Raw genomic sequence first — 20,268 nt, 5'->3', positions numbered from 1 at the left:
GGGTTTTTAAAATGTAATAGTAATGTGCATTTGCTTTCATGATGTAAAGTCTTTGCACCATAATCCATAACTGATAAGCACAGGCACGTTCACCTTGTGTATTGAGGGAATGTTGGCGTTCTGGAAACCTCCCAGAATAGATTCGGGCAGAGTTGGCTCAGGGCCATCTGGGTGCATACTTTAGCTCAGTGGGGGCCAGCCTTTTTGGCAGGCCACAAATTAGCGCCATGCCTTCTCCAAGTGCCACTACCTGATCCGTTGCTCTGCTTTCTGTTTCCTGCCCCACCTGACAGTGTGTTGCCTGTTGTGTCCCTGGTCTCCTGTATGCCATAGAGAGGCTGCCCATGCCACTCTGCAGGTTGGCCAGTCCTGCTGGAGCGGCCTGATTTGTGGCATAAAGAATATCTGGAGCAGTCAAGAATATACATGGCTTATCTCTCAGTGGTTCTTGTGGGCTCCCTCTGGTGGCTGAATAGTCACAGCTTGAAATATGAGTACCTTTGGCTTCTAGCCTGAATTGTGCTATATTTCTGTCTCCTTTTCCCCACCTTGGTTCTAATTGCATACAGAAGATGCTCCAGAATATGCATTCTGGTATCCGGCTGCTTTTTTGGCCTTGGGCAGATCACAGTGACTTCACATCATAGCTAAAGGGTTATATAACTTGACTTGATCTTTTTTTCAGTGAATTTTCTGAAACATTTTAAAAATAATTACTCACATATTTGGGGCTATTTGCCCACATTTAGTAAGCTGGTCTAATAATTCCCATATCCATATACTAATATTAATTTATATAACATGTGAGCTGTAATAATGTATCTGACAATTTAATACATTTTTAAAATAAAGTATTTGCCATTTTTCAGTAAGCATCGATGTGATGCATTTCTATAACAACTGAGTCTCGGTTGGAAACTAAGCAGATGAGTTGAATCATTCATGCTCAATTATTTAGAGTCTCAGACCCATATATTTAAACTCTACTTAATGCATAACTTTAAAGGCCATAATCTGCCAACTAGTTTATTCACATAAATAGAGTCTTGTGTGTTAAGTACAGACAGGATCAGGCCCTATACCAGTAATACAAGGGATTAAAATTGACTTTGGGGTATTCCCCCAAACAAGGTAAAAAATCTATAAAGCTAGGAAAATATCTGTGTTATATATAACAAAATCAACAGCATTGAATATATTGGTATGACACATCCTTATGATTGTCTTATGATGAGAAAATACCCGAAAGATTCTTCTAGAAAGTATGTATGCATATTAATTTATTCATAATACAAATCAGGTGGTTCATTTGCATTTTTTGACCTAATACTCTAATTTTCTCCTGAATGAATTTTTGCCCCAGTACAGACTTATGCTGTCCCACTGAGGTAACTGTTTAATTTGCTGCAGTTCCAACAAGTTCAAGTTTTACTTATTAAAAAATCTAAATCAAAGTTTATAGTTCTTCTGATTTAGATTTTTAATAGAAAGTAAAAGCTTGACAAGTAGTAGCTACAGCTAAGATGCAATTAACCATGAGAATAAGCTGACCTTAGGGAAAGAATGGGGTGAAAGAGGAGAATAAGATGGCAAGTTAAGATAGAAAATAACACTGTAAAAATACTAAAATGAATTCTCTTTCAATACCAGACATTTTTATGTTAATTCAAAGTTATGAATATAAATAAATTATAATGTCTCACGTGTGGCACAAACGGTTGAGAATATCGAGTCCAGAATTTAATCAACAGTTTAACACAGTGTTAAAGAGAACATTTCCAAAGAAACTTATAAGTAGGACAGAGCATGGGGCACTCCTTTGGCCTCCATCCACCATAGGATTATGTGTACATTTGGACAAGATGAACCTTAACTGCCAACACTCCCAACTGAAATTACTTTTAGGCATTTTTTTCTCTCCTTTAATGTCTGCCCAAGACAGCAACACATACCAGCATTACAGCACTGTATTTCATTCATATGTTGTAGCTTTCCTGTGGGGAGAGCTGACAGAGAGACCTGGCTGCTATCCCTTCCACTCTCCTTCTCGTCTCCACACAGAAGTAGTTTCAGGGCTCATCTCATAGGCCTTCTTCATCTTCATTTGCCCCATATCTTTGGGGGAGATGACAAACAGATTACTAATATTCTCCTTTTGAGCTTCGTGCCTCCCCTCACTGTCATCTTCTTCATGGCCTCATGGTTCCCCCCTTCCTCAGGTTCTTTCATCTTTTTCTGTCCAAACTAGGTCTTATACAACAACAGCAACCATAATAATAAAAAGATTTTCATGTTCTTTTCATCAACGAAAGTTCAGAAGAGTCAACTTTTTACAGGGTTTGATACTTCATGACTTTTTAAGTGATTAGCTATAATGTGTTAACTCATATGAGATGGTGGATTTTAATTTAACATGTGAAAATTGAGTATGAGTTGATGGTTTTACTTTTAAAAGCAGGAGTCTGATGTTAGTTGACCCTTTGTATGGGATAAATAAGATTTCCTATGACTCTCCCTTAAAGCATCTCTTAACTGGAGTACAATTTAAATTTGCATGAATACTGTCACTGAGACTTGCCTAATGTTTTTCTTTTATTTATTATGTATGTTCCATGCAGACTCCCAGGCCTTTAAACATCATTAAGCAGAACAATGGTGAACAGATCATTAGGAGACGGACGAGAAAGCGCCTTAACCCAGAGGCACTTCAGGCTGACCAGCTAAACAAACAGCAGAGGGGTAGCGGTGAAGAACAAGTCAATGGAAGCCCATTAGAAAGGAGGTCAGAGGATCATGTAAGCGAAGGTCACCAGAGAGAAATTCAGCTTCCCAGCTTGAGTAAATATGAGGCCCAGGGTTCATTGACTAAAAGCCATTCTGCTCATCAGCCAATGTTGGTCAGCCAAACTCTGGATATTCACAAAAGGATGCAACCTTTGCACATTCACATAAAAAGTCCTCAGGAAAGTACTGGAGACCCAGGAAACAGTTCATCAATATCAGAAGGGAAAGCAAGCTCAGAGAGGGGCAGCCCAATAGAAAAATACATGAGACCTGCAAAGCACCCAAATTACTCGCCACCAGGAAGCCCTATTGAAAAATACCAGTACCCACTTTTTGGACTTCCATTTGTACACAATGACTTTCAGAGTGAAGCTGATTGGCTGAGATTCTGGAGTAAATATAAGCTGTCCGTTCCTGGGAATCCACACTACTTGAGTCATGTGCCTGGCCTACCAAATCCTTGCCAAAACTATGTGCCTTATCCCACCTTTAATCTGCCTCCTCATTTTTCAGCTGTCGGATCAGACAATGACATTCCTCTTGATTTGGCGATAAAGCATTCCAGACCTGGGCCAACTGCAAATGGTGCCTCCAAGGAGAAAAGTAAGGCACCACCAAATGTAAAAAATGAAGGTCCCTTGAATGTAGTAAAAATAGAGAAAGTCGATAGAAGTACTCAAGATGAACTTTCAACCAAGTGTGTGCACTGTGGCATTGTCTTTCTGGATGAAGTGATGTATGCTTTGCATATGAGTTGCCATGGTGATAGTGGACCTTTCCAGTGCAGCATATGCCAGTATCTTTGCACGGACAAGTATGACTTCACAACTCACATCCAGAGGGGCCTACATAGGAACAATGCACAAGCTGAAAAGAATGGAAAACCTAAAGAGTAAAACCTTAGCACTTAGCACAATTAAACAGAAATAGGTTTCCTTGATGGGAATTCAATAGCTTGTAATGTCTTGTGAAGATCTATAAAGCACTTCATATAGAGAGCATGCCTTATCCAATATAAAAACCCTTCCTTCTTTCCTTCCTTCCTTCCTTTGTGGGTTGCCAAGAAGGAAACAATGAATTGGATGGTGGCTGGATGGGGAAAGGGATAATCATTTGGGACACGGCCCACCAAACTATCCAGAATGCAGTGAATCAGGACAAATATCAATCACTGGGAATCTTGTATTTCCAGACAACTAATACCTTTGTGTAAGAGACATAACTAGCTAGAATGCAAAGATGTGTGTATATATATACTGCTGCAGGAGTATAGTGAACATATGCACACTGTATATAGGAAATAGATTTATTAAATATACAAGTGTTCAGAAATCATTTAAATATTTTTAATTTGGACTAATTTCTGCCTTAAAACATGCCTTAGTCACTTTGTCCTCAATGATTTGGCAGTGATTTCATCCAGATTTAAGACTCAACCAATTTTTTAGCTACCATTTTAACACTACACTTTTTCTGGCACATTGTTATCTAAGAAAAGATAATGTTCAAATGAATTATCTCTAATACAAGAGCCACACTGGGCTTAATTTGCATAGAACAAGGTAACCTGCTGTATTTCATTTTTTTCTGATTAACTCTTCTTTCTAAACTTTGGAGTTTAGGGTTACTTCTCCACAAATGTAATGTTGTTTTACATACCAGTCAATCCCTTCAATAGACTTATACCAGCTTTCGCTAAGTAGCATTAAATGTCTTCATAATACCTTTTAATACTTAAAGCTTTGTAAAAACTATCCATGAAGGGAAAGCTCCTCAGCATAACTGCTCAGGGAAATAGGGCTAAATAACTAAATATTAAATAATTGGTTAAAGGTGCTGTTAGACAAGCCTCCATGCTTGCTATGAGGGTGTACAAGAACTGACTTTAATCATTTTCATAATAGTGTCCCAACCAGTAGTTTATTATTTTGCCGTGGGGATGTAGAAGATATTACAAGCTACTGGATGCACTGTCAGATTAACTTATTTCATTAAAGAAGTTGGGAGAACAAATAGAAAAAATCTTATTTTTCTAGTAAATATTAATGTATTACATTTCAAATAATGGTGCCTGACATATTGAATAATTATTTTCTACAGTGTACGTATGCAACAAAGATATTCCATCATGCATTAGAGTCAGTTCTGACTCTGCCTCGCTGTTTACATTTGCAAATGTAGCAAACAAGGTAATGAAGCAACTATTTCTATTGCAGTAGGTATCTCTTTTTTTGTGTGTGTGCATTAAAGTTGTAAACGATAACATGAAATGACTGAAATTTGTTGATATTAATGGTATGGAAAAACAAGAAGGAAATGAAAATATTTTTTATGCCTACTTAGGAAAAAAAGGGTAGCACTATTCATTCCAAGTACTTTTGTATTCTTAAGCTCTTAACTCACATTGTTATGCTTAAAATGATAAACATATATCCTCTTTTTATTGCTTTGTCTGTGTTTCAGAAGAAACATTTCAGAAATTATTTTGATAAGTGCTGTTGGACTATGCAGCATTGATGTTTTTATTGCATTCTGTAGTAGCATTGCACTCCATTTTTACAATATTACGCAGTTGCTTTTTTGTTTTGTTTGGGTTTGTTTCTTTCGCAGTGCAGGGTCTTAGTTCCTTGAGGTCGGATGGCAGGTTTAGGTCAACTGGTTCATGAATGTTGCAGCGAATGAAGTTTAAAATATCATTCTGATATTATGTTGTCTTCTATTTCTCCATTTGTGCATTTTATTTTTAAAAATGTTCTATAAGAAAGTATCTCGGGACTAAGTCCTTCACTTAAGATTATATATAAAGGGTCCTATTCTGATCTCATTTATATGCCACCTATCTCAAATTGTCATGTAATTGAAGTTAAAGCATCCTATAAAAAAGGGTCCTTGCATTTAACTTACACAAAACTGACCATTCTCCCCCTCTAGAAATTGGTGCACTTATGAGACACTTAACCAGGTAGAACTAGGAAGCTGGAAAATGAAAGAGGGGCGGGCGAGGGTGATGGGAAATGTCTGAAAGCATTTGACAGAAGTTTAAACCAGGGAGGAACAGGCCTAAACATATAGCACTTTGATAGTCTCTTGAAAAAATGTGCCTAAATTAAAGCAGACTGCAAAAAGAAATGTCATCATGCATGAGAAGCACTTACACAGCTGATCACCAAAGGTCTCACTGACCTTGGCAGTATTTTAAGTGTTACATTTTCCCACAGATGAAATGTTATTGAACAACCTCTCTGATTTGTTAGGCACAAACCGGCTATTGTTTTAGCATCAGGCTAACATTCCTTCCTGCTTCCACCTAGTTTCTTTCACAACAGGCATGGTCACTGGTGACCAGTGTATGGAAAATCCCATTCAGCCCATTCACAGTTGAGGTGTATAACCCTTCATAAAGTTCCAGGTTGGCAAAGGATATTGGGTCACATTCCTCCTCCTCTGTTTCTAGATGAATCTCCTGCTTGATACCAGTGCCAGAAAGTGACTGGTTGTGTTTATTATTGTTCCCCAACAATAGCTCCGTTCTTTTGTTTTTTGTTCTGAGGGAACTGAGATAGCTTGTCCTCTTCTTGTATGTCAGGGTCTGGTGTGTGTCCTAATCATATTCCTCAAAATTCGTTAGACTTTACTAGCAGCAACTGCTGGCTTCAGAAGAGGCTGCCTCAAGCTAATCATCACAGTTACTGTGTTGGGATACTTATGTCTTAGCAATTCCTGTGGCTTCTCTACTGACGAAAGCTGCATCTTCCTGGCAAAATATTCCCTAATGTACATGTTTGTCATAAGGACTTGTGCACAAACCTTTATTTCATTACACCACTTGCTGAACTAAAAGCAGAGGTTGGTAGGGGAAAATATACATATCAAAGTCTGGAAATAAGGAGAGATACAAGCTTGTAAGTGTAAAGAGCAGGATAGAGTTCTGAATGTTAATGTTGTACTATAGTGTACAAAGGAAATTTGTAAAATGTACCTGTTGCTCTTGCCATGACATATTGAGATGTTCTGAAACTTCCACTTCTGAGACTTGGTTCTAACCAGTTCATAAAAAGAGATATGAAAGGATTGAAATCAAAAAAATATCTTCCGTAACAGCTCACAGATTGAAGTGTGATAGCATTTGATGTTAATTACTATGCATAATGCATTTTAATACACATCAGTTTACAGCTCTGAAACATCAAGTTCTACATTTTCAAAAGTGTCAGTTGTGCTCATTCCTGCGACATGTAAAGTTAAGACTCGTTCATCCCATTTTAATCAATTAGGAGTGCTTATCATGTCTGAAAAGCTAGTATAGGTTGGATCCCTAAAATAGAGTGCCATTTGAAAGCATAAATTTATCCTGTTTGCTTTTAAAATACCTGAGAAGGACCATTGCTCTTTATTTAAGAATCTCAATATTTCTACCTAATCAAATTAACACTCTATGTAGCCTAACTCTGTGCTAGAGTATTCCTTGCAAATTGTACTGATTTCAAGGTGTCACTTGAGTGCTACCCGGTAGATCAGTAAAAACAAAGGAGATGTTCCAAAGAGTACATGGTACTTAGGCACCTAACTGTAATTGGTTTTCAATAGGGATTTGATATCTAACTCCTTGTTTTGCTTGTGAAAATCTCCCATTAAATTGTCATGAGTACCTCATGCTCAATATACTGGAAGATTGCTAAGGGAAGTTGGAGATGGTGTGCCCACTCTTCTGCCTGAAAATAAGGTGCAGTATGAGGTGCTAGCCATTAGGAAAGGATCTATGGAGATGAGATGAATGAAAATTTCCTGGATGAGATGAAAGAGTTGACAAAAAGAGCTGGATGTGTAATGATAAAGAAGAGCAGCACTAAAAAAAATATAATGATAAAATGTAAAGGCCATGAAATGGGGTGACCTGATTTGGCAACTGCAAGTGGGTAGAAAGGTTAGCGACAAGCTCACCAACAAATTTCCTGATGGAAGAATGTTACTTAGTTGGGTAATAACTGGATTTGGTGCCAGAGGATATGGCCTAGCACCTGTTTTGCCTCCAAGTCTCTGATGTCCATCAAAATAGCATTCTGGTTTTTTGCTTCCTCCTTTTGCTTCTGTATTGATTTTTTTCTTGGCTCACTTAGCATGTTTCTTTATAATACCAGTCAGAATAAAAGCCAAAGAGAATAGAAGTTTAGTTCTATAGAACCAGAAAAGGTGAATATGTTTTTCTGTGTTCCAGTAGAGATAGTTACTTTTGGCAGGTGTCAGCAATGAACTTGTCAACCTACTCACTATATAGATAAAAAATTGGAAGTCACACCATTCCCATAATTTCCATATGCAGAAATTTGACTATGTGGAATAACTGAATATGTACAGGTGAGTAGTGGGCCAAGTGGAATAATTTGTATAGATTGTTACCATCAGAGAATGGGATTTTCCTCCTCCTTGTAGATATTGATTAGATTCATAAGCTCTCAAAAATTGACAGTTGCTGAGGTGCTACATAATATCCATATACCTTATATAAGTGGTTATATGATTTATCTCTTATTAGGAGGCTAAAAAAATAGAATTCCTCCCAAAAACTGTGTTTACCATGAAATAAATGCATTGGGTAAGTTAAGCTAAAATGCTTAGAATAGACATTGCAGCAGCTGCCACATATTGTATAATATTCAAGTTTTCATATTGTTTCCCCATCACTGTAGTCTCTGAGCCCCTGTCCAGGAAGAGGATGGGGGAAAGGAAACATCTCAAAATGTCATTGTAAATTTAACTTACAGCAAAATTCACCAGCAGAGAAAAGGAATGATTTCATATTGCTAAACAAACACTCTCTAAGCATATAGCGCTGATTTGGCTCTTATTGTTTTGTCCTTACAACACATGATGTGTTTTTTGTTTCATTTTGTTTTGGTTTGGTTTGGTTTGGTTTTCATAGTGCATGTTCATTTCTACTCACAAACATGTTCTTGGTGTATTTCTTATGCAAACAATCTTCAGGCAGCAAAGATGTCTGTTGCATCTAAACTTGAATAATAAAGTTTTACCACCAGTTATAAATAAGGTTTGTGTCATTGTTTATGGGGCAAATGTAATATCAGTACAGCACAGAGATGCTGGAAGAGAAAGAGTCAAGACCTGGCCTGAATCAAGTCAATGTTTTATCTATGACCACCTCTTTCTGAAGGCCAACAGTTTGAAAGGCAGAGGTACCATTGGCTGAACAATAATATTGACCCCTCAAATTATGTTAGACCAAATTCCAAGTTAAGGACTCTGTGCTCTAAACCTTGTTAAAGTCTGTGGAAAGACTTCCAGTGGAAAACAACTTGAGTGGGCTTTAGATCAAACTATGAGCCTGGCATTATATTTCTAATATTGGTTTAAGTACTTACTCTGCACAAAGAAGGGACAAGAACTAGCAAAGAGGAAATAGCCTGGTGAAGGGCTGCTATGGGAATTTGACCAGGAAAGCAGACTTCGCACGTAAGTTTACTTTGCATAAAGTCTAATGTGATCTTTAAATAATTTCATGTAGTCAGGATCTTGGTTTTGCATCTTGTCCGTAAATCAGCATTTTCCACAGAACAATGTCTCTGTGATCATACAGATCATAGATTTAATAGTGACTTGTAAAAGAAGAATGCCACCTACAAAGTCACCAGCACCACTTCCTGCTATAGTCTTGGAGGTTTCCTCAAAGATCTTTCACCTAAATACTGACTAAGTCAACTTTCATTAGTGTTTGTGCTCTGATGAGATCATAGACCATGGTGGTATGACTCCCAACCATTTTTCTACTATGCTGTAATTTTATTTCGCCACAGGTTTGTCTCATCTCCATGGCTGAAAGTTATTACTTCTGATGTTTTTCTTTTTGGGGGTTCTTCTGTAACAAGTCATTTAGCAAAACTTGTAGATTTGTTGAAGTCTGAAAGGGCCTTCTGCTTTGGCCTCAAACTTGTAACTTCTGGGTTGCCAACCATGCACTGTAGCATCCACACCTCCACAACTCCTGTTACTTTTCATGCAGAGTATTGCTTTAAAGTGGCATGAAATGGTGAAATCAGCATGCAAAAGTAGAGCACAAAAATTCTAGAACTCAATTCTTATCTCATTATGCCAATAATTAGGCCTGTGTGAATAGAAAAGTACTCGGTTCAGATTCAGCCAATTTGGAGGACAGCAATTCAATTGGGAGTTTCAGATCATTGTTCTAAACTGATTCAGCTAAATCGGCTTCGGAAGATTTGGCACCGATTTGGAAAGATTTGGTGATTCGGACTGGCCGGGAAGAAGCGGGCACAGATGAGTGGCTGCAGGTTCTCCTGTAGCTCCTCGGGCTGTGCCTGCCTTTCCCTGGGTGGAGGAAGCTGTGGGAGAAGCCCCCCCATAGCTGCTTTGGCCAGTCCCAGGCCCAGCCTAGTCCCAGCACTGGGGAGCAGGGGCTTTGCCCTGTCACCGCTTGCCAGCTGGCATGGGGAGTGTGAGATGTGGGCGCAGCAGTTCTGGGAGCAGAGGCTATGCCCTGCTGCCACTTGCCCCCTTCTGCCTGAAGCAAGCCAAACCTGCATCCTGCCCCCACAACCCTGACTGGGCAAGCAGCAGCAGGGCAGAGCCCCTGCCCCCAGTGCTATTGTGCCTTCATCCTGCACCCCCACCCCCCTTCCTCGGTAAACCCACCCCACCCTAGCTGGGCAGCTTGTCCCAGCCCCAATCCCTCCCTCCCCAATGCTGCTTTTCTCCCCACTTCTCCAAGCCCAACAGACTTACCACTGGAGGCAGCTGTGGGTAATCTCCAGAGCAGCCAAATCTTTTCTGAAGCTTTTCCTAAACAATGAAATGCTTCAAATCGATTCAGAGCTTTTAACTGGTCTCCTAATTTGATTTGGATTTGGAGATTCAGTCCCAGAATTGGGCCAAATCTCCTCCGAATCAAATCAGCTACCGAAGCCCTACTAATAATGCATTCACTTTCTCCTGGTTTACAGTTTGAAGGATTTCATGCTCAGGATTTGGGTGTTCTGAATGTTTCTCTTTTATTTCCTACAGTTGTTGTAGCTAAAATAATTGCTTTTACAGAAAAAAACCCCAAACTCAACAACCTTGAGGATATTGACCTCTTCATAGCCTTATATATTAGGGGGGGGAAGGGAAATAATTATTACATGTGTATAATTAAGGCAAGAGTATTGTTATAATACATACATACATATGTATGTACATTTTATATATATATATATAAACACACGAATCCCAGTAAAATCCTCTCTTTACCTGAAGTAAATGGAAATGTTAATATCACTGTTATCTATCTGATACATGTATAGGTCGTGACTTACCACTTTGGGTACCTGTACACATGACAGACCTCTGCTCTGACACATGCTAATTAGCACACATCAGAGCAGACTCAATTAAGCACGCGTCAGCATCCTCCAGCTGCGAGTCTGTTGCTATTAGCGTACGAATGAGCTTTAGTTAAAGTGCCCCCACTGCCATTTTGAAGTGTGGGATGCTGAATACATGAAACACTGCAGGCATTTTAATGAAAGCGGCTTCTGAGAACTGCTCTAATTAAAGTGCCCCCTGGTGGGGGGAGCCATGGAAGAACCAGTTCCCTGATCCTTGTGTACGTATAAAGACGCCCTTTGTTCACTTCTGTTTACTTTCTCCCCTTGTACCTAAAATCTTTTCTGCATTCCATTCTGAACCCTGAATACTAATACTCTGTTACAGGATCTGGACACCTCTTAGATTATAATGCAAGTCAAACTTCTGGCCCCTAGTTGAAGTAGAATCAGTGTTTATTCTTATTTATTATTTGTAATACTCTAGCATCTACAAAGCTCATTCACAGACCAAAACCTCATTATGTTAGGTGCTGTACAGATACAAAACAAAAAACACAGTGCATAGGCTGGCACTTAGTCCAACCTTGTAGTGATGGGTAGATCACAAAGCTGCAAGGCAAATTAGGGTTTGAGATGGAAAAGAATATTTACACAGCAAGATAAAGTGAAAGACTAAGTGGGCCTGTCTACATGAGATGTTTACTGTGGAGTTGCCTAATAAGCTTCACTGTAAACATTTTGGTGTTTACACGTGTGCCCATATTAAGCTGGAGTAAACTAATTAATTCTCCATCAGGGTAATACTTGTGGACCTAAGTACTATCCTGCTGGGGAGTTTTTTAGTTTTTCAGTAGCACATGTGTTGATGCTGCTCCAGCTGGCTAGCACATGAGGGCCCTTTAGTGCGGAAACTGCCTGCCAGCTGGCCCCATGCTGAAGCACACTTATGCCTCAACATCCCCTCCACAGCATGTTGAGCTGGAGGGAGCAGCCCCAGGTTGGCAGGCTGACTACCCGGACGTCTTGCCAGCCAGGTCTACTCTGATCTAGCTCAACGTGCTGCAGTCCTGGGCACATGTTCAAATGGTGCTCCTGAGAGCAATAAACTCTGGAGCAATAAGGAAGTTCCAGACTTTATTGCTTCACATTAATTGTATGCGTAGCTGCACCTACTAGAATGTAGCCTATTAAAAGATCAGGGAAGACTACTACAAAAATGGAGACTTCTCAAATTCTGGTCTCCAAGTGGAAGATGGGCAGAATTTCTACCAACTTTTATTACTATTAGTAGTAGTAGTATTTGAAGAAAATCAGGTTTTCCCCTGAATTCTATAACATTTTCACAGACAGTGAGGTGAAATACAAAATCAAAGAATCAGTAGACTATCAGTGAAAGTCTCCTATTCACCTCTTACCACTGACAGTTTAGCGACGATGAGCAATTTTGATGGGCAATAGGGACTATCGAAACCTGATGGAAGTGGTGTTTGTACTGACACCAGCTTCTCCGTTTCCCTGAAGTACTTGCAGAACAACAGTTTTAGTGGTCCCCGTTGTAAATGAAAGTGTCTCATGCACATCTGAAAGAATAGAAGTGTCTTTCACACTTTGTGGTTACAATGTCAGTGAAAGTGTCTGATTCACTTCCAAATGCTATTACAGAATTGACATCTTAATGGTGAGATTGATATTGTGTCAGTTCTGTCACATGCATTCATATACATTATAACAGCTCCATCAAGGCTGATCCAATGTCAGTGGAAATGGCCCAGATATGAAACATGACTTAACAAATAGGACAGAAACAAATTAATAAAAACAAAAACTGTTTTATGACAATATATAAATGCTGTGACTTACGACTGCCAAAGAAGGCTAAGGTTAATACTTTATTTTGCCAAGGCAACGAAACTACAGTTGTCTTATTTCAGAGCAGTGTCATCCTAAATGATTTGCAGTACTAAAAGAGAAGTAGCAAAGTAACATAAAATATTTCTGTTTCTGCAATTTAATATAACAGAAAGTAAATTAATAAAGATAAATATTAAAATGACACCACTGCTTCCTAAATTATGGTGTCAGAATGAGGGACTAGAGAATCTCCTTCAAATTATATTTTCTGGGAGAAAGATTTTGTGTAAATAAAAATCATAAGGTCTTCCTTTGAAACTTTTATGGAAAATTACCATAATTCACAAGTTATATGCAAATCAAAAGTTTCACAAATATTTACTAAGAAGACAATACAGATTGAGCCTTGATTTTTTTCATTTTTATAACTATGAATGTGGTTGGAATATTTTAATGATGCTTTCTTTCTTTTTTTTTTTTTTTTTTTTTTAACAATACCGTTACTGATATTTCTCCATCTAAATGGGTCTGATAGTACAGGTAATAACCCTTAGCACAGGAGAGCACAAGGGATGGGAAACTCACAAAATTGTAAAGTCACTTCCTTTGCAAGTTAAAGGTTCATTAAGTATTTGCTTGTGCCAGGCTTACGTTGAGCATGAAATTGTTGTGGAAATAAAATCACTCTTTTCAACTAAGAGTGGCTGGTGACGTTCCTGTTTGGAGACCCTGATATTTTGAAAAATGTGTAATGATAAGAAAGGGCTAAAATGGAAATTAAAAATGCGGAAGAGTAGGGGCAATAGTAACAGTATAAATAGCCATCAAATTGAGTGTCTTATATGAGGAGACCAAGGCACTGCATCCATTTTAAGTAATATGGCAATTCACAGCAGTAGGTCTCTGGTCATCTTGTAGAGGGCAGAAATAACCTTTACAGCTAAGATTACATAAGCATAAATGATTAGATCTGGTCTACTGATGCAATTAATGTAACCAGCATGGATCCACATAACCAGCATGGATTTATAGGAGCTAAATCCTTCCTGACAAACCTTTTTTCTTTTTATGACCAGGTCACAAACTGCTTAGATGCAGGAACTGAGGTGGATGTCATATACTTGGATTTTTAAAAAGCCTTTGATACATCCCATTCTCAAAAAAAAAGTAAGTGGCTGTGACTAAATGATTACATGGTCAAGTGGGTGGCAAATTGGCTAATGGGACACACCCAGAGAGTGATGGTGGATGAGTTGCTATCGACCTGGAAAGATGTGGGCAGTGGTGTCCCCCAAGGCTCGGTCCTTGGGTCAGTGACGTTCAATATCTTCATCAGTGATTTGAATGAGAGCATGATAAGCACACTCTCCAAATTCACAGATGACACCAAATTATGTGGCAATGTAGACACACTGGAGGGCAAGGAACAGATTCAGGTGGATTTGGACAGGTTTGAAAAGTGGGCAGAACAAAACAGGATGCAGTTTAACAAAGATAAGTGGAAAGTATTGCACCTAGCGAGAAGGAATCACCAAAACACATACAAATTAGGGGGTGACTTTCCAAGCAGCTCAGCAGCAGAAAGGGATCTCAGAGTTATAGATTCATCAAGTTTAGGGTCAGAAAGGACCTCAGTAAGTCATCAAGTCTGACCCCCTGCCCTGGGCAGGAAAGAGTGCTGGGGTCAGATGACCCCAGCTAGGTGCTCATAGTTGACTCCAAAATGAACATGAATCATCAATGTGACAAAGTGATCAATAGAGCTAGCCGCACTCTATCATGCATAAACAAGTGCATGAGGAACAGGTCGAGGGAGATGATACTTCCCGTCTATGGAGCACTGGTGAGACCACAGCTTGAGCACTGTATTCAGTGTTGGGCACCACTCTTCAAGAGGGATGTGGATAACCTTGAGAGGGTCCAGAGGAGGGCCACTTGTGTGGTTAGAGGCATGCAGCATAGGTTCTCTGAAGAGAGGTTGTGGGACCTGGATCTCTTTAGCCTCCATGAGAGAAGGCTAAGAGAGCATCTGGTGGCAATTTACAAATTTTTAAGGGGAGACAGCAAGGAATAGGAGATACTTTGTTTACCAAGGCGCCCCTTGGAGTAACTAGAAACAATGGCCACAAACTGACAGCACAGATTTAGACTTGACATTAGAAAGAACTTCTTTACGGTAAGGGTTACCAGAATCTGGAATGGACTTCCAAGTATGCTGTTGCTCTTTCCTACCTTGGAGATCTTTAAGAGGAGACCGGACAAAGACCTGGCTGCGGTCATCTGACCCCAGTACTCTTTTCTGCCCAGAGCAGTGGATAGGACTCAGTGATCTACTGAGATTCCTTCTAACCCTGAAATTTATGAAATCTATGAAATTGATTATCATGCTAACCAAAATTGTTTAATTATTTCCTTGGTGTCCCCTCTCTGGTTATCTGCATTGTCGCTTGTCTTCTATTTACATTATAAACACTACTATAAAACACTTGTTTTGGTGTGGTGGGAGGGAAGGATAAACATGGAAAATTTAAAAAGAAAATTTACATTTTTCCCATCATGCAGTAAAAGCCTTGGACTTCCCCTAAGCTGCCCTTCCCAGTAGTTCTACAACTGAAATGGCTGGAAATGTTTAAATGTGGTATAAAAATTATTTTCACAGAGGACAAGTGACTCAAAGTGTTTTGGTGAATACTAGTTTTGATTTGATTGTGTCATGACTCACAGAAAATTATCTATGTACAAACAATACATTTACACATATTTCTGCTAAATTGCAAAACAAGGCAGTGCTGAATCTCAGGCACAAGTGGTGCATGACATAGTGGTAGCTGCTGGGTTGTCACTGGCAGAGGCATAGCTGACTGTTGCAGCAGCGGCAGCTATTTTTGTGTCTTGCCCCCAAGTCAGCACCTGGGGCTGATCCCCCAGTAGTCCCCCATACCCTTTAGGAATGCTATTGCTATACTGTATAAGGATGGTGGTTATACAAATAGAAAAGCTTACTTAGCTACTGGGTAAAAAGTATAGGCCCAATAATGGCAAATCACTGAATTTTTGTCCATTGCATTGATGCTTTATAATAGTCCTTGATTTCATAATCATATGCTATTTTGCAAAAGAGCAAACATATAATTTTTCTATGACCTTAGTTACACGTGTGTAGCATCTTATCTTACTGCAGCCTTTGTTTCTGCTAAATGAACTGAATCCATAAAAATAATTTATGTGGAAAATACTGCAGAGTACATATAGTGAAGATTTACTGGGAAATGTATTGGTCATCAAAGCTTGCAGCTGTGATGATGACTATTCATTTCCTGAAGGAAAGCTGGTTGAAAAGAAATTGAATAATACAGGGCTACTTCCTGAATTCTTGATATGCATATCTTAGAAAGAGGTGAAAAGTCTAAGATGGCAAGGAAACTCTTAATGTATCTTTGTTATGGCAGTGAAAATAGCCAAGTTATACAAGTTGCTACACCTGTTAGTCTAAGACTGCAAAAAATATTCTTGAGATAACATTGTAGTGTATAATTATGTAAGACAAATAAGGAGCAAAATATTAAGCAATTATATCATTGCAGTTAACTGTCATTAGGCTTGTAAGAGTATTTCATGAACATTAGGACCTCAACCAAAGCTCCCTTGCTTTCAGTGGACACTGAATTAAGCCCTAACCAGTAGCTTGACTAACAAGAGATGGGAGAGGCACAAAAATAGCAGCTGCTACACTGCTGGCCTTGCCAGGGTGCAGAACTGCCCAGTTTTCCTTTTAACCCTAAGTTATCAGAATGCTTTGTGCACCTCTTGGGAGAGGTAATGGCTCTTTCACAGAGTGAAGGTGGTGTTTTACAGAACTCTAGAAAAAAGATGCATTGGAGCCTCATCCAAAAGCACTGTGATTGGCTCTTTTAAGAAAGTAATGATGCAACAGTTACTCTGGGAGAATTCTAGGATTCCTTTTCCCATCCCTCACATATGCTTGAAATGTTGTGATTTACTGTTAGGATTTCTTTCCTATTTGATACAGTTGTATACATCTCTTAGGGCCTGTCTACACACACAATTAAGGCGACTGAATAAACTGTGGTGCAAACTGAGCTAGAGAGGAGCAGTTTAGGCCAGGACTGCTCCTGCCATGCTCTGCCCCTCCTGCAGCAGCCAGGGTGAGCTCTAGACTGTGGTCACAGCAACTGTCCAGGTGGTAGCCCCAGGCTGGCAGCAGGCTTGGGGGTCAAGCTAGGGCTCCGGCTGGTGGTAGCAGTGTGACCAAGGGTCTGGGGGCCAGCCCTGGGCTAGCAAGGGGTACCAGAGGCCAGGCCCAGGCAGCAGGTGGCTGTGTTGGGCAGTGGAGGAGCTGGCTGGACCACAAGGCTCCTACAGCTGCCAAGCCATATGGCTAGGAAGCAGGTAGGAGCATGGCCCCCTGCTGGTTGGGCTGGCTGGGCACAATTTACTCCCAAGTTAGCATCTACCAGAGCACTGCTGTGCAATAAACAACTATGCAGTAGGAGTACTGTTTACAAGTACTATCCTGCTGCAGATTTTATTAGTTTACTGTGGCCTAATAGGGCTGCACCCATAGATGCTGATGTTTTACTGCAGATCTAATTAGTCTACTCCACAGTTTAGATGCGCCTTAGTGATTTAAACTGTGCTTTGCTTCACTGACTGCCTTAGGGTTGTCTATACATAGAATAGCTTAGGGATAGCAGTTTGTTGCTGCAAACACTTTGACACCCCAAGTGGGATGCCTAGGCAGGCATTGCAACGTTCTGCTTAGATCAAAGTCACAGTGCTCTTCAACAAAATGCTTTTCTCTCTGCCCCCCCCACCCCGCTTGCTACTATAATTAGCACTGATTTAGTAAGACAAGATTTTGTGATTGCTCATTAGGCACCTTAGTTTTGAGGAGAATAGAAATTACTAGGCTGTTAATGTGTCAAAAAGATAAGTGAAAATTGTGCAAAGCGAATATCTGGGGTGAAAGACAGCAGGTGCTTTTCCCCATCTGGCTGAAAGGGTAGTTCAGACACAGTAGGGAGTCAAAACTCACCCTGATCCTGGGGCTTAGCTTCGTTAACAAAGACATTAACAATAAGATAGCATAAGATTCAGCTCAAACCAACCTCCAAAAACTTTTTTTCCTCTGTCAGATCCGTAATTCCCAACTGCTCAGTCTACAGCTCAAATCAGTGGTTTTCAACCTTTTTGGACTTGAGGCACCCTCATAGGACTGGAGGAACCCTTCAGATTGTGAATTTTGAAGCCAAAATTCAGAAATTAATTTATATATTATAGTGCTTATCTCTGCAGAGGGGCTGAGCAATGGAGACTGGGGAATCAGCCAAGCAGAGATCGGCCTGAGTCTGCACTTATCTCTTTATCTTTTCACACCTTCTGTCACCTTTCAAAGGACCTGGTGGCACCTGAGGGCGCCACAACAGCCTGGTGCAGAACAATTGGCCTAGATTCTCTTTTTAGAGTGCCGTTGTCTGGGGTTACAAATGGAAGAGTTTCAGATGAACTGTTTCTTTACCTAAAAGTACAGTTTAATTCTGATCAAATGACTAGTGAATTCAGGTCCAAGGCAGAAAAACATTTCAGTCAGGAAAGCTGACATAACTGTTTGTACATGAAACATTTCAGTGTATCATGAAATGGCATTTCAGGACCAAGTTAAATAAAAACAAAAGTTTGAAGAAACCTTTCCAGTCACTTCTCCTCAATGGAGGTGATTTCCATACCACACTTAAGTGTTGTGCTTCCTGGGATTTCAGTTGTAGAATCACTGGGAAAAACTATCACAAAGCCTTATTTCAAAAACAAAACAAGGACACCCTTTTCCTCCAATCTTTTTTTTTAACTTTATAGATTAGCCGCCATTCTAATGATGAGCCACTTGTCTCAATTGGGGAACAGAACTCGAAGTCAATGATAGCCAGAGTAGGGTTGTGCATTAGGGCCATACTACATGTTCAAATTAAAGGTAGATAGAAACCATCTATTACTATTACCCATTTTCAAGCACTAACTTTGTAGCTGCTTGGCTCTTTTTAAAGCTGCATCATCATTTTTCTTGTGAGATAAAAATGTGTGGTCCTTGACAGGCTCAGAATATGGGTGGATGAAAACCTGATAGTCTTTAAGGTACTCCACCTTGGGAAGAAAAACCCACAGCATGCTTATAGGCTCGGCCGTGCAACGCTTGCTAGCACCATGGCCAAAAGGGACTTGGTGGTCATGATTGACCACAAGATGAATATGAGCCACCAATGTGATGTTGTAGCCAGCAAAGCGAGCAAAACACTGGCTTACATCCATAGATGCTTCTCTAGCAAATCCCAGGATGCCATCCCCCAGCTGTACTCTGCCTTGATGAGGCCACAGCTGGAGTACTACATCCAATTCTGGGCTCCACAATTTAAAAAGTATGTGGAGAAGCTTGAGAGAATCCGGAGGAGAGCCATGTACATGATCACAGAGCAGAAAAACAGGCCTTATGATGAAACGCTGAGAGCTGTGGGACTCTTCAGCCTGGAAAAGCGCAGGTGATCTGGTGGCAGCCTAAAAGTACATAAGGGGTGTACATCAGGATCTGGGGGAATGCCTGTTCACCAGAGCACCCCATGGGATGACAAGGTCAAATGGTCACAAACCCCTCCAAGACCATTTCAGTTCTTCCTTCTTCATAAGAAAGAACTTCTTTACTGTCCGAGCCTCCAAGGCCTGTTACAGACTGCCACCAGAGGTGGCACTTACTCTGGACTTACTCTGGACTCCTTTAAGAGTCAACTGGATGTTTATCTTGCTGGGATCCTGTGACAGGAGCAGGGGGCTGGACTAGATGATCTTCCGAGGTTCCTTCCAGCCCTAGTGTCTATGAAATCTATGTCTATAATTACTTTGCACATTTGACCTGTCTTGCTTTGCCTATGTGACTGGTCTAAATTTATTGTGTGAGTAATCATTTAATTGCATAATATATGTAATGCGTAGCAGGGGCCTTAGCAACTTATTACAGGTGGCACATGGAACCTCTATAGATAGAGATTACAGTGGTGGTTCATGACATTGAAGATACAGGGCCTACATACTACATAGGTTTTAGAAATGGCTAGAAATTTTGAGTTTCAGCTCATCAGCCTTTATTAGGTGCCGAAATTTCAGAGGGTGACAGTCATCTTTCTTTCCTGAAAACTAGGGTTGCACTGACAGAGGTTTTTTTGGTCCAATACCAATGGAGCCATATTGGCCAATACTGATCCGATTCCAATATGAAGCTGGGCATCTTGAC

General features: G+C 40.0%; 1 protein-coding gene across 9 annotated transcripts in view; it reads left to right on the top strand.

The window, feature by feature from the left end:
* Positions 1-8,820, top strand: part of TRPS1 (transcriptional repressor GATA binding 1) — a 275,411-nt gene extending 266,591 nt beyond the window's left edge. For all 9 annotated transcript variants that reach the window (XM_090040534.1, XM_090040535.1, XM_090040526.1 and 6 more), the window contains one exon: positions 2,619-8,820. In XM_090040534.1, the coding sequence (XP_089896660.1) occupies positions 2,619-3,680 (1,062 nt within the window). In that variant the 3' untranslated portion in view covers positions 3,681-8,820. The remainder of the gene's footprint in view (positions 1-2,618) is intronic.
* The last annotated feature ends 11,448 nt before the right edge of the window (positions 8,821-20,268 follow it).

Source organism: Crocodylus siamensis, chromosome 3 (assembly GCF_052110815.1).
Source record: "Crocodylus siamensis isolate JL-2025a chromosome 3, ASM5211081v1, whole genome shotgun sequence".
NCBI lineage: Eukaryota > Metazoa > Chordata > Crocodylia > Crocodylidae > Crocodylus > Crocodylus siamensis.
Note: the sequence above shows the minus strand (reverse complement) of the source record. Positions and strands in the feature narration are given on the sequence as shown.